General features: G+C 40.9%; 5 protein-coding genes across 7 annotated transcripts; 1 reads left to right on the top strand and 4 right to left on the bottom strand.

Moving 5' to 3' along the window:
- Positions 1–15: 15 nt before the first annotated feature.
- LOC137716078 (uncharacterized) lies at positions 16–2504 on the bottom strand. Its single transcript, XM_088691490.1, has 4 exons — positions 2069–2504; positions 1756–1801; positions 1448–1608; positions 16–1268 (listed from the first exon to the last, which is right to left on the bottom strand). Exons 1-4 carry the CDS (start codon positions 2360–2362, stop codon positions 240–242), a joined length of 1530 nt encoding a protein of 509 aa, XP_088547616.1. The 5' UTR covers positions 2363–2504; the 3' UTR covers positions 16–239.
- On the bottom strand, positions 2455–5016 carry LOC137716076 (pentatricopeptide repeat-containing protein At2g29760, chloroplastic-like). The gene has a single exon (XM_068455471.2). It carries the CDS (start codon positions 4951–4953, stop codon positions 2737–2739), a length of 2217 nt encoding a protein of 738 aa, XP_068311572.2. The 5' UTR covers positions 4954–5016; the 3' UTR covers positions 2455–2736.
- A 2221-nt stretch (positions 5017–7237) lies between these two features.
- Positions 7238–8121, bottom strand: LOC137715957 (pleckstrin homology domain-containing protein 1). The gene has a single exon (XM_068455324.2). It carries the CDS (start codon positions 7869–7871, stop codon positions 7434–7436), a length of 438 nt encoding a protein of 145 aa, XP_068311425.1. The 5' UTR covers positions 7872–8121; the 3' UTR covers positions 7238–7433.
- Positions 8122–9953: 1832 nt separating this feature from the next.
- LOC137716407 (putative disease resistance RPP13-like protein 1) lies at positions 9954–14670 on the top strand. The gene is made up of 3 exons (XM_088691487.1): positions 9954–13891; positions 14053–14338; positions 14434–14670. The coding sequence occupies exon 1, from the start codon at positions 10085–10087 to the stop codon at positions 13880–13882; it is 3798 nt and encodes a 1265-aa protein (XP_088547613.1). The 5' UTR covers positions 9954–10084; the 3' UTR covers positions 13883–13891; positions 14053–14338; positions 14434–14670.
- A 569-nt stretch (positions 14671–15239) lies between these two features.
- LOC137716408 (uncharacterized) lies at positions 15240–17733 on the bottom strand. Of its 3 annotated transcripts, XM_088691488.1 has the most exons (3): positions 17574–17707; positions 16860–17009; positions 15240–16756 (listed from the first exon to the last, which is right to left on the bottom strand). In XM_088691488.1, exons 2-3 carry the CDS (start codon positions 16876–16878, stop codon positions 15366–15368), a joined length of 1410 nt encoding a protein of 469 aa, XP_088547614.1. In that variant the 5' UTR covers positions 16879–17009; positions 17574–17707; the 3' UTR covers positions 15240–15365. The 3 variants fall into 3 exon arrangements, with proteins under 3 accessions (XP_088547614.1, XP_068311958.2, XP_088547615.1); XM_068455857.2 differs by lacking the exon at positions 16860–17009 and having other exon boundaries at positions 17574–17733; XM_088691489.1 differs by lacking the exon at positions 16860–17009 and having other exon boundaries at positions 15240–16777; positions 17574–17659.
- Between the last annotated feature and the right edge of the window lie 340 nt (positions 17734–18073).

Here is an 18073-nt window from a genome sequence, read left to right as displayed (position 1 = left end):
ATTGGCCTGGATTGCTGGTTATTGTGCAATTAAATTATACATGGTTAAAAATCGCAAAACAGAAAGGCCTGCTCAAGGTGAGCAAATACAGAAGTCAATAAAAGAGGCAGTCAACCAAGTGCTGAAGTCCATATTTACAGTTACAAGCCAGTTTCTTCTCCAGTCCCAGTTAAGACGAAAACAAAATGGTAAGGGTTCTTGCTAACAACAAGAAGTAAAGAAAGTAGTGACTTGATTCATCAAGAATTCTGCCTCTCTGTTGGATCAGTTCCATTTGAGCCATGAGTAGTCGTCGGTGTTCCTAGTTCTTTTGGTGGTGCTTCTCCAGAACTCATTGATGTTCCAAGTTCTCTCAAAAATTCTTCTTCAGAAGACAGCGGTTTTCTAAGTTCATTTGGGAGTGCTTCTTCAGTAGGTAGTGCTGCTCGAGAAGACATTGACTTTCCAAGTTCTTTTGGCAGTGCTTCAGAAGACATCAAATTTCCTAGTTCCATGGGTAGTTCTTTGGGCGGTGCTGCTTCAGTAGACTTTGTTATTCCAAGTTCATTAAAATTCATCGATTTTCCAAGATCTTTGGATATTGCTTCTGCAGGAGATATATATTTTCCTAGCTCTGTGGGTGGTGATTCTTTAGAAGGTATTGGTGTTCCAAGTCCTTTGGGCAGTATTGCTTCTTCAGAAGGCACTGCTTGTGTTGCAGTTAAACTGGGCACTAGAACAGGACCTCCTTCATAAGTAGGCAAGGCCTTATTGTCTTCATCTTTCATACTTTCTGAAATCATTCCTGTTAAGGTTGTCGGGGTTGTCTTCTTTATAGATTCCTCCTTCACAGCGCTATTACCATTGTCTACAACGCGCACTTCCTTCTTTATACCAAGCAACGCTCCATCTGCAGACTTGATAGCCTTCTCTTCAATTATAACCTCAATGTTGCTGTTAAATGGTGGGTTTCCTTCCGCAGAGGCAGGTTTATCTGTAAAATCCACACCCTTCGTATTCAACACCAGTTCTTGATCTTCAGGACGAGTAACATTCGTGGGAGTAATCGGTCCCACATCGAGGTCTACAAGTAGTGCCTCGTTTTCATTTGTAATTTGCACTTCGCTTATCTTCTGAAGTTCATAATCCTTCCAGTCTTCATCGATTGATATAGTGTTCTTGGTTCTCCAGGTGTGCAGAATCCGATCTGGACCGGGTTGCCACAGCACATCTCCTGTGTCCTTTTTCAGTATAAACTTGTATTGGATTGCTATGCCAGTAGGAACATTCTATTCAAATTTAAAAACCAATCAAATTTCAGAAATCGCGTACAGATTTATACGATTCAGCCTGTAAATCAACCATGTCAGGTAATGATCATTTGGTCTAGTGACACCAAGATCTTACAGTCGACGGTTTGTGAATATGAATATAAAAATAGTAGAAGGAATCTTATAGGAATTCTCACCAGCTCAATGTTCCATATGTTTCCATCTGACCAGTTCATTGGTGTAGCATTTGAAGGATTCCACTGTCCCATGATAGGTTCACTCCCCACCAAGAGGAAGCTCTCACCAAATTTGCACTCCTTGTGTAAATTGAATTGGACACGGACGGTTTCTGATTGCTCTGAAAAGCAGACACTGATCATCACTTGATATCGGAATTAGGAACTCGTTCGATATCGGAAGAGAAATATTACCAGATTAAGAGCTAGTTGGCACAAACTTGGAGCTCGTTTAATATGATTAACAAGGTTGAATATGCTAAACTTACCGGTTGGTTGGATCCCAACTCCTGCAGTTTCTGAGGTCGTAAAAACCTGACATGAGTTTTATAGATGAAGTTGAATTAGAATATAAACTGTGGGAAGGAAAATTACTAAATGGTCGATTTTGCAAACAAACTTTTAATTGGAAATGGAATCCAAAAGACATTAAGATGTCAATAAAGGGCATTGAACCGTGGTTTATATGCGGTTTTATTGCTGGTTTAGTCCCCTCTAATTTTGTTTTGGATTAAAAGTTAGTAACCAGTTTCGTCTATGGGCATCTCCCAATAAAAGAGTCGGGTTGGTATGGATTAGTACCTCTGTCTGAGATGAAGCAACCAATTGAAGCGCTTTCTGTCGAAGTCGAGAGGTATGGTGAACACGTACATTGGAATTTCGAGACCCCAAAATGCAAATGTCGGATCGACCCATAAGATATTGCGAGGGAGAGAGAGGTTTGTTAGCCTTTGCAACCAAGGTTATGGAGGATCCTGCAAGGGCTTCCATTGTCTCCTTTTTTTTTTCCAAGGAGTCCTGAAATGTGTAAGAAATAAGCACTGGTATATATAAGAAACACGAACAAGAAAGCTGAGAAGGGTACGGATCTGGCATGAGGTTTTGATGTCCTCAACTGAATGAGAAATTTGGGGCTTTTCCTTGTGCGGATTTTCAGTTTTGCTTCTAGGAAGCCCATTTCCAACGGATTTGTTCAAAAGAGGCATAAATTATCCGTGCAGGATGTCCGTACTTGCTCACATCAATATTGACGAAAATGTATTGACGACTTGTTTGTCCGTTTTGTTGGCGACAATGCTATCGACTCATCACCAATGATGTATCGACAAGCTGTTTCATAGCCGGACAATCTGTATCACCAATGATCATACAACACATGATAGGTTTATACAAATGATGTATCGACACGCAGTTGCTAAAAGCTTATATCGAGGGTTTGAGGTTTAGGTTCTAGCAAAGAGCTTGCGTCTTCACCAATAATCGTTACATGAGCAATGCCCGTCTCTGAAATGATGAAACCGATATCGATCTCTCAGCAAGATCTCCCTATTGTAAACCCTCGATATAAGCTTAGCAACTGCGTGGCAGTCTCCGCAAACACGAAGATTCTTCACAACCTGAATTGGTTGAGATGGACTTAAGCTGATAAGCCCGAATGCAATCGCTAATTTCTCACTGTGAAGGATTAAGGCATGGTTCTTCATATCTTCTTCCTCAACAAACTGCAGTAGATGTGACTTGTTTGGCACGTATCCATTTGACTTCAATCTCCCTGCTATTTCATCCAACTTTGAATATATTTCTTTGCACAGAGGGTGAGAGTTATCACCAACTAGAAACTCATGAACAATACCGTTGACTTCGATTGCACTACAACCGGGTTCTTTCTTAATTCCCGCATCTCGCATACGCTGCCTTAACCCTGAAACTTCTTCCCATTTCCCTGTCTTGGCATAGATATTTGATAAGAGTACATAAGCTCCGTGGTTTCTGGGATCCAACTCAAGCATATGGCTACACGCCTTTTCGGCAAGCTCAACATTCCCATGAAGTCCACAGGCCCCAAGAAGAGCCCCCCATACAGACGCAGTAGGAGCTATTGGCATTTTCTCTATCAACTCTGTAGCTTCCTCCAGATTTCCATAACGGCCTAAAATATCGACCATGCAAGCATAGTGCTTTACACCAGGCACAACCCCGTAAACTGGCTCCATCTGATAGAAAAATGTTTTTCCTTCGTCCACCAATCCAGCATGGCTACAAGCGCATAACACATTGGTGAATGTCACGGAATTGGGCTTCACCTTGGTTTCTAGCATTCTTGAGAAACAATCCAATGCCTCCCTCCCTTTCCCATGCATTGCCAGAGCAGCAATCATGGCGCTCCAGACGAACACATCTCTCCTCTCCACTGAATTAAACACCTCAAGTGCCTTATCCAGGTCGCCACACTTTGCATACATGTCAATAAGTGAGGTTGTGAGGTGACAATTCATCTTCATACCCTGCTTCTTTACGTAAACATGTATCCAGCCACCAAGATCAATTGCTCCCAATTGAGCACAGGCTGCCAGGGTACTAACTAGAGTGACTTCATCAGGTTTCGGGCTCTTCCTTTTCTGCAAGTCATGAAAAACCGCCAAAGCCTCCTTTGGCTTACCACTTTGTTCATAAGACGAAATGAGGACATTCCATGCAGCAATGTCTTGACTAGGCATCGCAGCGAAAACCCGCCAAGCCTCATCATAATTTCCTGACTGAGCATACCCATCAAGTATTGTAGTCCAAGAGACAATATCCTTCTCTGGCATCCTACCAAACAATCTTTTCGCTTCGTCAATGCTCCCGCATTTCACATACATATCAAGCATAGCATTGTTCAAAGTCAAGTTCTCTCCAATTTCATTCCTTTCGATACGCGAACAAACCCACCTCCCAAACTCCAAATCAACCTTCTTTGCGCAAGCTGACAACACACTCACCATCGTCACATCATTCGGCTTCACATTCTCTGCCTCCATCTCCTTAAACAACTCCAACGCCTCCTCGGGACAATTCCCCTGCGTAAAAGCCGTGATCATAGAATTCCAAGACACAACATCTTTCTTAGGAGTCTTCACGAAAACCCGCCGTGCCAAATCCAAATCCCCGCACGACCCATAGAAATGGACCAGAGAATTGAGAATATAAACATCTGAACCAAGTGAGGCCTTTATCACCATGCCATGAAATCCTCTTCCGAGCTCTAAAACCCGGAGTTCTGAAGCCGCCTTGATCACAAACGGGTAAGTAAATTTATTGGGACTCTCCATACAGCGATAAAGCATTTCCAGAAATACAAGGATGCTTTCAGTCGGATCAGCGCTCGACGCATAAGCGCGAATGAGGGTGTTCCAAGAGTAGAGATTTGGTTGGGGAATTTGGTCGAACACTTGGCGGGCATAGTCGAGGCTGGAGAAGGAGGAGAGAGCACAGACGGTGATAAGCTTGCTGGCGGAGTAGGGGTCGAAGAGAAGGCCTGTACGGAGCATTTGGGCATGGACTTGCTTCAGCTGCTTGATGCTGGTGCAGAGGTCGATTGAGGAAAGAGGTGGGTAGCTTGAGAAAAGTTCGTTGGTGGCGGTTGGCGATGGAGGATTTGGTGAGTGACGTGGTAGAGAGATAAGGGGGGTGCTTAGAGTTGCCATCTCTTCTGTGGTCACTCTCGCATTAGCCCCATTCACTTGAGGTTTTTAATTCTGTTAAAAAAGGCGGTTCTGCGTATACTAAATCAAGGTTTTAAAAGACGTTAGGGGCTACTCAGACGACGGGCTGAGGCCTATTGCCTAGGCAGACTAGGCGGATTTAACTAAATCTAATATACTTACTATAAATAGGTGTCTATTTATACTTAAAATATATATAATTTCACCATAAACTACAAAATAGAATGACATATATATTATGAGCTATTGGAACATAATGAAAACATGGAGAACAAGCATATAATGTGTGTTCATTCAAGTATTCAATAAGTCTCTTAGAATCAATTGGAAAAAATAAAATGTAAAATGAAAGTTAATTTATTTTTTGTCTAAGTGAGTTATAACCTAGGAGGTGCCTAAGCGGGGTTGGACGGGCTAGACGGGTGTCTAGGCGGTCTAGGTGGGCGCCTCAGTAGGTATAGGCGTCATTTCTTAATTTTCAAACGTCTAGGCATTAATCGGGACGGTAGCCATCCGCCTAACGCCTAGGCAGGGCCTAGGCGGCGTTAGGCGGGGATTTTTAGAACAGTGTACTAAATTCATACATCAAATAATGTGACATATTTCAAACTATATAATTGAAATTAAAGTACAAATTTGATTGGTGTCACGTTATTCAGTGCATAAATTTAGTGCAAAAAAATTGATGTACCTAGCATTATTCATAAAAAATACAATATCGCGTCAAGTGAGAAAACAATAACGATACCAATTAGCAATCGAGGATGATATTTTCTCGCGCAAAGTAATTTTTTGATATTGTTAATGAGGTATGAAAAATTAGGGAATTCGAGAGTATAGGAACATTTACTAATTGTAGTGTTGTTGATCGTGCGTTCATCGTTGTTTCTTAAATTTAAAGTTCTTGTTCTTTTATACGAATGACATTCTACTTTAAATCAAGCTAAATTATGATGCTCAAGATTAGCCTCATGAAAACCTTAAATTCTCTGAGGAGGTTCTACCTCATGGAAACGCTCTTTGATGCAATGTTAACTTTAGCCGGTTGTGACTAAGAAACCATCACTTGGCGGGCGGGGAATGCATGACGTAGTGGGGGCGGACAAGATTGAGAGGGCTGTGGTTGGATCTTTTAGTATGGGTAGATTAAAATTTTTTGGTTATCACATATTAATCAATGACACAATGCATATCAGGGATATATGGAAACCGTATGAGAAACATGGATCAAAAAGCTTCCAATTTTTTACAAATTGACCTCATTTCTTGCAGACCAAGAACTTGCTATCAAATCAACCATAGCCTCACTACACCAAATCAAACCTACTCATCTCCCCAAAGAAGAAACAAAACGAAACGAAACGAAACCATCTATCTCAGTAATGATTTTCCCAAACTGTAACCAAACAAATAAGATTGGATTAGTTAGAGACTCGCGGGAAGGATCAAAGTTGGGGATTTATTGAATAACCTAGAATTCAGTTGAGTTGGAGGCCGAAGTTTGTAGGTTTAGCTTAGGTTAGGTCCTACCCCATTACTATGAGAGGCGAACACAGCACCTGTTCTACACGAATTTTTTCCTGTGGCTACAATCTCCCCCACACCTCTGCAACTAAAACTCAATGATAATCAAGTTTCAATCTTACTGTTAACGTTCTTAGCTAAGCACCGTGGTTGTATTTCAAGGTTGAGACTTCTGCGACGCTTCAAAACATACTCCAAAACCCCATTTCTATGCAGTTATGTCTATTATTTGCTAGTAATCACAAACTGTTGAAACTTAATCGTTTGCAGTTTGAACTAAACTGAATCATTTGGTGTCTATTTGAGATCCAACACGGTTGATTTCAATAATCCAGACCTATCTTCCTCTCAATTTGCTAAACCCTACAACAAGCAAGCAAATTCGACCAGATCCGCTCAGCTAGCACCTTTTTGAACTTCACACAGCGACGCAAAACTTCTCAAAAATAGTTGTACATTAACAAACACGAGGACAACACGACTAATAAGGTCGATTCAACTCCAAGACATCAAAATCCTCGACTAAAGAACAGATATTCGAAAACCATACCGACAATTTTGAGCAAAAACACTCAAACATTTTCCAGTTTCGTCGAAAATGCAACTCTATTCAACTCCAAGAATGCAAATTCTACGAACACCGGTACGTGGACACATCTAACAGAATCAAGACTCAATTTTCACAAATTGCAACGTCAAAGTTTAAACCTTTTCACAAAAATCATACGAATTGGCATCTCAATCACACAAAATATCATCTATATTACGAAAAAATAGCAACAGAGAAACAAAATTCAGCCTTAAATTGTCCAAATTCGACAGCAAGAAAACAAGAAAAGCTCCGATTTTTATCAAACAAAACAACTATTACATCAAATTTAAGGGAAAAAAAAACACAAATTACAGTTTACTGTACCATGAAAATCGAGAGGTTGTGATCACTGTCGGCTGCTATCGTAATCGACGACCTCGGAATCCGCGAGCGATCTGGAGTGCTGAACTATGGACCGTCCGATCGAGTTAATCCACTCCTCCTTCTCCTTCTCCGAATCGGCGATGAAGTACATCGTGTCGTGGTTGGTAGTCGACAGCTCGAAGGCGCAGGGCTTGTGGACCACGTCCTCGGCGCCCTTCACAGTCAGGCACGTGCCGACCGGGATCACACCGCGCGGCGTCGATGAGCGGGTCACGTGATTGTCTTTGAACCAGAACAGCTTCCCCTGTTTCAAGACGAACCAGCGGCGCCTCCACGTCTTGATGTAATCGCCCTGCTTGGTCAGCCACGTGGCGCGCTCAGGATTGGACCAGAACTCGATTCCGGTGTAGTCTTCCGGGCTTGGGTCTTGGCCCGTCGCCGCCCGCCACAGACCCTCCATTTTCTTGGTTGAGCGGCGCGTGACGTGTGTTGTGTGGGCGGAGTCGGGGTTTTCGAGGGAGATAAGAGCGCGGTGGACGAGATGGGTTTTATTTCTTTTGGGATCCCGAAACAGAAATCGGTTTTATGTTCGTCTAATATCGCAAATCGAGACGGACAGCCTGTTGAGATCAAACGTTGTCCTGTCCTGTTGCGATCGCGATTCAGCTTTTGTTGGGTAAACAAATGAACAATGCGTAAGCACACACTAAACTGTACCTCGTAATTTTTTTAATTAATAAGTTGACGTTTTGGGTTTGAAACTAAAAAATAGTGAGTTCGTAATTAATTTATTTTTATTTTATTTTTTAAATTATAAATTATATTCTGCATTAGTAATCTATAGGCAAAAGGAGGGGAGGGGGAAGAGTTTAAATTCAAAACGTAGTGAGTTAAAGAGTAAGATCTCATTATTATGGCAATCCACCGCTTACATTTGTAATCTAAGTAATTTATTTTCGTAATAGAAGGTTTTGATACAAAAATTTTATTGTGAGTTTGAGTAAATTAAAGCATTGATCCCTCAGGGTATTGAAATTAAAAGTTCTTTAACCTTAGCATATGTGGTAACAACTCTACAGTTTATATTACGACCTAATGATATTCTTATTTACTTTTAAATGAGAGGTCTCATGTGATTCATATGGATGATAAAGACGTATTATATTTGTGTTGAGTTTGTTACTTAATTAATGGTTGGCCTATTGTGTGGATCAGTCCCCCTCTCCTTCAAATACAATATCATTGTACCAAAAGAAAATTACATTGGTATTTGAGTTTGACAATATACAGAGTATTTGGTCATTGATGCCAACTCGATAAATTTTCGTCAAAATTAATCACGTGAAACACAGATGTTTAAAAGAGAAATTTTTGTAGTCTTTGAAAGGGGCTCATTGCATTTGGCGTGCATAATTTTGATGGACATTCAACTGAAGTTGGTTAAACCAAATGCTCCACATTATTGTCAAATTTAGATAAGAGTTTTTCTATCCAAACTCCACACCCTTTCTAAGTTCATCCCAAATTTTTTTTTTAACACCTTAAGCTCCAAGTTTACCTTAATAATACAATACTCTCCACTAAAACTAATAAAATAAAGATAGGATAAAAACCTGGAAAAAAACCTACCTTACAACCCCACCCCCACCAACCACCGACCGCCACTTTCTCTCGGTCCCTCCCGCACCAACTTGACAATCAGCTTCTCTAGGTTTTTTCCTTGGGTGTATCAGGGCAAAAGCTACTGAGGAACAAGAACAATAAAGATCATATGCAGAAGGATAAGAAAAGCACTTGCAACTTAGCCTGCTGCAGAAGATGCAGTGAGGATTGATGATTAACATTCTGCATTAGCTAGGGTTTAGGAAGAGGAGCAGTTTTTTGGGTTGTCGATCAGTGGAGATGGGGGTTGTGCGGTCACTGCGGTGGGTTTCTCTAGGGTTTTTTATTTGTATTTTTTTTAGGGTTTTTGTGGGGTGTGTTGCAGTGTAAGGATAAAACTGGAATTAAGATGTCAAAAAATATTTTGGAGTAAACTTAGACAGGGCGTGGAGTTCAAATAGAAAAACTCTTTGGATATATCAATTTCATTGGATTTTTAATTCGAACTCCAAAGCAACAATAAGATCATATTTCAAGACCAATACTCCAATTTTCTCTTTAAAATCATGATTTTTTAGTCCAGGTAGTTTAGTGAAGTTGCACTTTAATTTCTTGAATTTAATCAATTTTTTTCGCCAAATTAGTTCAGGAGTAAGATGTGTGAGGGTAAATTAGACTTCCTCAAAGTGTAAACACACTCAAACCAGTGAACAAATGAATGGCGTAACTAAAGCTAATTGTTCAAAGTTAAGTCCCACATCAAGGGATGAAGGGAATTGCATGTGCTTATAATCATCAACGAGAGAGAATTGTTTTGTATAACGTGGGCTAATACCAAGTGCACCTTTGTATTTTTTGTGTGGCAAGAAAATCTTGATGTAATATATAAGGGTATAGATGGATTGAGAAAGGATTTTAACCTTATAAGAACGAGTGGTTCTTATGTGTTGTAAAGTTGTAATGCGCTTTTATTTTTACAGAAGTCATCACCTTTGAAGTCTACTCGGTGAAGACCAGATTCTTTCTGAGTCTTTGATCAGTTGCTGTACATTCTCCCGATCGATCTTGATCATGGCTTTGGCGGTGGTAGGTGGAGCCGTTCTCTCCGGTTTCTTCCAGCAAGTGTTTGTGAAGTTGGACTCTCAAGAGATCAAGGACTTCATCAGCGGAAAGAAACGGACCGGTGAGTTGCTGAACAAGTTGGAGACGACGTTGATCTATGTTCATGCTGTTTTCGATGACGCCGAGGAGAAGCAAATAAGCAACTTAGCTGTAAGGCAGTGGCTGACTAAGCTCAAAGAGGTAGTCCTTGATGCAGAGGACCTGTTGGACGAGATCAAGACAGAAGCGTTAAGCCGGAAAATGGAAGCTGAGTTCGGAAGTAGCACTAGCACGAACAAGGTACAAGGTCTTATCTCTGCTTCAGTTCGTGCCCTCGACGAGACAACTATAGACTCCAAGATAGAGAAAATTCTTGAGAGGCTAGGCTTCGTGGCAAAACAAAAAGATGCCTTTCATTTGAAAGCAGGTTGCAAGCACAGAATCTCACAAACGCTGCCTTCAACTTCCGTGGTTGAAGGCTCTGATGTGTACGGAAGAGATAAAGACAAGGAAACCATCATTAAGTTGTTGCTATCAAATGATGTTACTGGCAGTAAGATAGGAGTCGTTCCTGTTTTCGGCATGGGTGGGATCGGAAAGACCACCCTTGCTCAGCTCGTTTTCAACGACGATGCAGTGAAGGGGCATTTTAACCTGAGAGCATGGGTTTGTGTTTCTGAGGTATTTGATGTTGTTAAAATAACACAAACACTGTACGGGTCAGTTACTTCACAAAATTGTGATATTACAGACCTCAATATGCTCCAAGTTAAACTCAAGGAGGTTTTGACAAGGAAGAAGTTTCTTTTTGTTCTTGACGATGTTTGGAATGAGAATTACAATGATTGGGATGTTTTAAGGCGTCCATTTGAGTCTGGAGTTCGCGGAAGTAAGATCATTGTCACTACACGCAACAAAGGTGTTGCCTCTATGATGGGTACTCGTCCAACCCACCATCTAATGCAAATGCTTGAGGAAGATTGTTGGTTGGTGTTTGCAAAACATGCATTTGAGAATGAAAGTGGTTTTGTAGATCCAAATCAAGAATTAATTGGGAGACAAATTGTTAGCAAGTGTAAAGGCCTTCCTTTAGCTGCAAAATCGCTTGGGGGCCTCTTGCGCTCTGAATCAAATTTGGAAGAATGGAAAAATATATTACAAAGTGACATATGGGAGTTGTCAGATACGAAGAGTGGCATTCTACCGGCTTTATGGCTAAGCTATCAATACTTGTCTCCACATCTCAAGCGTTGTTTTGGCTATTGTTCGATATTTCCCAAAGATTATAAATTTCGCAAGTCGGAACTAGTTTTGTTGTGGATGGCCGAAGATCTTTTACAGCCCAACAGGATGAAAATGATGGAAGAAGTTGGAGAGAAATACTTTGATGATCTAGTTTCAAGGTCATTCTTTCAATATTCCCCGTACAACTCTTTCATCATGCATGATCTAATAAGTGATTTAGCGAAATTTGTATCTGGAAAGTTTTGCATTAGGTTGGAGGATATTTGCTCACTGGACGATGTGACCAAGGCTCGCCATTTCTCTTATTTGGAATCATACGATGTCGATTTCCAGAGATTTGATACTTTATATGAAGCTAAGTACTTGCGCACCTTCCTTGTAGGGTATTCATTGCCCACAGTACGATGTGATCTGCTTCTAAAACTGCAATGCTTAAGAGTGCTCAAATTACAAGGGCACCATATGAAGGAGTTGCCTGATTCGGTTAGCAACTTGAAACATCTACGATACTTGAATCTGTGTTGGACTTCAATCGAAAAATTACCTGATAAAATAGGTAGTTTGTGTAATTTACAAACACTATTGTTGTCAGAGTGTAAAGATCTTGCTGAATTACCAGCTACTTTGAGTAGACTTATCAACTTGCGTCACCTTGATATCACGGGAACGAAGATAAAAAGTATGCCCCTCCACATGGGTAAACTGAAAGATCTTCAAACATTAGGAGGTGAATTTGCTTTAGACAAACGTACTGGGAGGAATATCGTAGAGTTAAAGGGGTTTCAGCAATTGCGTGGAACGCTTCATATTTCAGGGCTTCACAATATTGTCCATGCCAAGGATGCTTTGGAGGCCAAAATGGACGATAAGAAGCATCTCAGTGAAGTAACTTTGAAATGGGATGGTTGCGGTGACGATTCTCAAAAAGATAATGCAGTGCTGCGCAACCTGCAACCCCATACAAACCTAGAAGTACTGACAATAGAAAGATATGGAGGTACAACATTTCCAAGTTGGTTAGGCGATGACTCTTTCAGTAATCTTGGTAGTCTCCGGCTTGAGGATTGTCGATATTGCTTTTCAATGCCGCCATTGGGGCAGCTACCCTTCCTCAGAAGGCTTGAAATTGAGGGGTTAAATGGAGTGGAATTGATTGGTTCTGAGTTTTATGGAGAAACTAAGCCTGCATTTAGATCTCTGGAATATTTGAGATTCCAATGGATGCAAGAGTGGCAAGAGTGGTCTTTTGCTGGACGTATAGGAGGCGAAGGAGGAGATTTTCCTAATCTTCGTGAGCTGAGTGTGAAGTTCTGTCCCAAACTTACCGGGAAGTTACAGTTGGACTGCTTCCCAAGACTTGAACTGCTGACATTGTGGAGTGTTAATATTGAGTCCCTTGCTTCTTGGCAAGAATGTGATGAATGCCATATTGAGCTCCCATGTCTCCGTGAATTGCAAACAATGAATTGCCGAAATCTAATAGGTTTTGTGGGTGGAGGAGTGCTGCTTGCGCCCAAGTTGACGGTGCTATCTATGTTCGGGTGTAAGAACTTGTGGTCACTGCCAGAAGAGATGCACATCTCCCTGCCATCTGTTCGGTTTATATACGTAGAAAATTGTGAGGAGTTTGAAGGGTTTCCCCGAGAATCTGAACTGCTATCGCTTCGCCAGCTGAGAATATCTGAATGCCCATATTTTCTGGGTTTTCGCAATGGAGGAAGGCTGATGATGCCCAAATTGACAAGTTTGAAATTCTGTAGATGTGAGAAACTGAGGACACTGCCAGAAGAGATGCTCATCTCTCTCCCATGTCTTCAGTCTCTGTCTATACAAGAATGTAAAGAATTCGAATCATTTCCGGAAGAATGTAACCTCCCATCCCTTGAAAATTTGAAGATATTGGACTGCCCAAATTTTGTGGGTTTTCCCCATGGAGGGTTGCATGCGCCCAACTTGACGAAGATAGATATGCGTGAATGTGAGAAGTTGAGCTCACTCCCAGCAGATATGCACTCCCTTGTCCCGTCTCTTGAGTTTCTGTCCATATCTTATTGTCCACAGTTGGAATCATTTCCGGAAGGGGGACTGCCAGCTAAGTTGGAGTTGCTCAAAATCGGAGGTTGTAAAAAACTCATTGCAAACCGTATGCAATGGGGTCTACAAAGACTCACCTCTCTCAGACGCTTAGGGGTCGGCTTCTTTGAATGTGAAGATGTAATAGAATCATTTCCGGAGGAGGGGCTGCTGCCCGCCACTCTCACTTCTCTCTCAGTCTCTGGAATTCTCAACCTGAAGGTGATCGATGGCAATGAGTTAAGACACCTTGTCTCTCTCGAGAAGCTTAGGATTTTCTTTTGCCCTCAACTCCAGAGGTTGCCAGATGAAGGGCTACCCATTTCTCTTTCTCTTCTAGAAATCTGGGACTGTAATTTGCTAACACCACGGTGCCAGAGAGAGACGGGAGAAGACTGGCCCAAGATTGCTCACATTCCCAACATAATGATCGACCAGAAAAAGATATGATCGGAAAAGGTGCACAATTCTTCAAAGTTTACCTTGTGCTGTGTGAATTTTTAGTTGCTATTTTAGCCCATCAGTTCATATTGTTGAATTCTTTTCTTGAGTGACAAGTAAACCATTATTTTCTAGTCCCCCTCCTCCTGTCTAGCAGTTAGTTGCATCTTATGTGACAGGTTAAACTCTGATATATATATATATATCGAAGATTGTCCGGAATCATTTCTAGAAGGGGAATTGCTGTCAAAATTAGAAAAGCCTTCCATCCGCTCTTGCAGCATGCCGCAACCTTGTCAGAATGTGAAGAAGAAACTGTAGAATCATTTCCGAAGGAGGGGCTGCCCACCACGCACGCACACTACTCTCAAATTCCTTTGCCAAGAATCGACAGTGTCTTCTCTGACAAAGCGATGCCAAAGAGAGACGGGAAGATTGGCCCAAGATAGCCTCATTCTTGCAATGGTAATTCTTCAATCTTTACTTCTTTGTCACCGATCTCTCTTTTCTTAGTAGGCCAATTGGAATTCAACCTTGTCTAAGTAGACTATTTTTTACAGGTTTCTCGTGTTTTCTTAATCGTGTCCAACCTGAAGGCTCTCCAACTTCACGGCAGTTAAAAATTGGGAAACTGAAATTGCTATTGCCATGTCGAGCGGACATCAGTCTCGAAAACCTGTTGAGGCATGCTCTCCGGTTTGAAGTAAAATTCGTTCCACCCTACCACCGGATAAGTATTGGACGGGGTCTTGTACCACTTTCCTTTTGCACCCTAACACTATCGTCCAATTTTTTCATTCCGCCTGCTTGCATTCGCTTGTAATTTGGATCAAAAGTACGCGAGAGTTGTTCGGATAAGGGTGAATAAAAAGACTAATTTAAAGATGAATTTAACATATGCAAATGTATTTATGTAAGTAGCTCTTCTGTACTTTGTTAAAGTTTCTGTGGTGGTGGAATGTGCCTGGTTTCTTACAGTTGCTTGTATCTTTCGAGATAGACAATATCTTTGGTCAACCAGGCAGTTGATCAAATGGGACTAGACAGACAGATTTCACCCGTCCTTACGGCAAGTCACCAGATCCTACCAGGACCGGCTTAGACAGACAGATTTCACCCGTCCTCAAGAAGCTTATAAACGATGACAATCTTTAGATAAAATGTACGAGAACAAGATAAGTGGATGGTTGAGAAAGGAGAGTTTTACCTGTCACATACCAAAATTTCTTCTTTTTGAGCAACAAACAACGCATTTGGTCAAATGATTACCATTTCATCATGCCTCAAGGATGCATAGAGCTCCAAAAGTTTCCGGATTGCTTCATGTGTGCAGGTGTGGAGTCATGGGATAAAATGTACGAGAAAATTATGAGCAAACAGAAGTAAACTCTTCAGCATAAATTTTGGATTCCAGAAAGTCTCCTTAGTACCAAAGAAGCGTAAGTTTGAAAATAAACCTCTAATTCTCAAAACAAACGAAAACACAGAAAATCTACATATTAGTACCCCTAGTTGGCCGGCATACATGATTCCTTTTACGAGCATGCTCTTCGTTATGGTGTTGTGTCCGACATGCATACCCATACCAGCAATTTTCCCTGTTTGAAGCTTCGGGGGGTAGATGATATTTGGGAATCGAAATCCGAAACCAGTACAAGAGGAACGAGATCAGCTTCTCATAACAGTAATTGCACGTTGGTGTTGCAGAAGTTATCGTCTCACCATGATTCAGGGGCATCCTTGTTCGATCAATTTCTCTGTTGTCCAACTTTGCAAGCCATTCTGCAATAACATCCTGCAATGTTCTCCCCAAATGTGCAATGCACTTCTCAGTGATAACTTGTTCATGTCGATTGTTTTCATGTGCTGAAGTAGGGATTCTAGAGATGGTGTGTTCTGAGATTGGTTTAAAAGTCTCGCGACTGCACATGCGGTGAGAATCACTTTGTGCAATCCCTTGCGCGTGCCAATATGCACCACAAAATGCCTTATCACATCCTAAACAGTGTTGAGGTACATTGTAGTTGGTTTGCAAAGGCATCATTCCTCCGCATGCTTGACATTGCAGATGGATAGTGGTTTGATTGCAGCGAAACCCACCATATTCAGTACCACATTGAGGGCAGGGATTTGATGCATTATCAGCTTCTTGATCCACCTGGGAGCGAGCCCTTTTTCCTCGTAGATGTTTTCCAGAGTTTACGACAAGATTAGATCGTATTGTTGCATAGGAGTCTAAAATTGCCACTTCATCATTGGAGCGTTTTAGTGAAGAATCCACTTTTAGTATTTCCTCCGCAACATTAAGCAGGAAGTGATTCCTTCCAACAAACTGCACAACCGCTCGACATTGGGGACAGAGTACACTTGAACGTTTCTCCTGTGATCTTTTTAACCACTCCGAGAAGCAACCATTGCAGAAATTATGGAAGCAAGGAGCAACAGTAACAACATCATGCCATATATTCAAACAAATGCAGCACTTTGCATGCTCAGCATCCATAGAAATCTTTAACTGCTTCTGACAAGTTTCAGGACCGGGCAATACGTTGAACCTGTAGCTTAAATACCCTTCCTTATCAGGACCTGAAATAATTTCACTTCCACATCTGATAACAGTAGTGTCTTCAGCTTGGATTACACTCCCGTCAACAACTATTGCATTTGAACTTTTATTTTGTATTGTGGCAGAAGAGTGATCTGAATTCCTTGTTATCTTGCACCACTTGCATTTGCAAATAGAAGAGAACAAGGTCTCTGAACAAACTACAATCTCATCCGAACTAATCTCCACATCCAGGTATCTTGAGTCTGATGGAACAAGCTTGGCCCAGATTTCTTCACAGGGTTTTGCACCTGAGATTTCTCCAACTTCCGCCATCCCTTGAATATTCACAAAGGAACCTTTAATTAAAATCTCACGGATAAGCAACCGACCATTGTTTTTTTTCATTAAACAAGAAACAAATAAGTACATATTCTTTACCGCTCATCAGAAAGTTCATCCAAGTACGAAAACAAGACAGATTCGCACTCAAACTAATTCAAATTGTAATATTCACGAAACATGCTTCCATGCCAAATGGCCCGAACATTTCAACACCGATAAACAGATCAACTTCATGTTTAAGACATCCTACAACCACATAAATTGAATCACAAAAATTCCAACTTCGGCCGATAAACAACAAAAAAATGAAAAGAATTTGCAACTTTCACCCACGTTCAGTTTTCACAGGATTCTTTCATATAGGATTACACATCAGTTTAGGAATAACTGGCAGTTTTCACTTGCCAAACTTGCCAAAATTTAACGACAAATGAGAAAAAGTTTGCAACTTTAGCCAAAGTCTAACTTGAAAGCCCTCTCACATATAAAATTATAGAATTATCCACTAATCCATCAAGAATTGACAGGTTTTACTAACGAAATTTGAACAAATAGCCAAAAATGTAACCCCTAATGATGAAAAATGAAAAACAAAGTTTGCAACTTTAGCCAAAGTTTGATCCTTTAACCCCCACAAGTAGCATTTGAGCCAATCCAAGCACTAATTAAGCCCATAAATTCCAGAGAATGTTGCTAGCGAACAAGATTTGATACAATTTCTAGAATTTTACACAAACATTTCCAGGAATATTAAAGGAAATTATAAATACCAAGAAATAAGAAACAAAATGATCAGAAAATAAAAAATACCTGTTGGGAGAAAAAGGAAGGATGGAAGATGAGATGGGTAAATGTGGGATTGAGTAAAAGTGCCAATGTCAGAGGACGAACAAGTGATTTCAGAAGAAGAAGAATCGCAAGGGCAGAGTCATGGGCTTGTTAAGACTGGGCCTGCGTTTCGAGCTTTTCTCCATGGGTCGTGCGCACGGGCTGCGTATCATTCGGACTCGATATACGGAATTACGTATATTTGTATTACTTTTTCAATAGAGGTAAGACCAGTAGCATATATATGATCTCATCTTTATTAAAGAGATATATAAATAAATCGTAAAAACATCATTTTGGATTAACTCAGATTTAAGATACAGAGGGAATAAAGCAATGTGAACGACATTGCAACTGAATATCAACTTCATATAACAACATAACCTATAGCCTCTAAACATGATTCATATGCGCATAAGAGAAGCTAAACAAGTTTATATTTGCAACCAAGTCTAAAACATTCTTTTTCTCATAAGCATGCT

The sequence above is a fragment of the Pyrus communis genome, chromosome 3, assembly GCF_041283825.1.
Source record: "Pyrus communis isolate YQ-2024b chromosome 3, ASM4128382v1, whole genome shotgun sequence".
NCBI classification, from domain to species: Eukaryota; Viridiplantae; Streptophyta; class Magnoliopsida; order Rosales; family Rosaceae; genus Pyrus; species Pyrus communis.
This window is presented reverse-complemented; position numbering and strand designations above follow the sequence as displayed.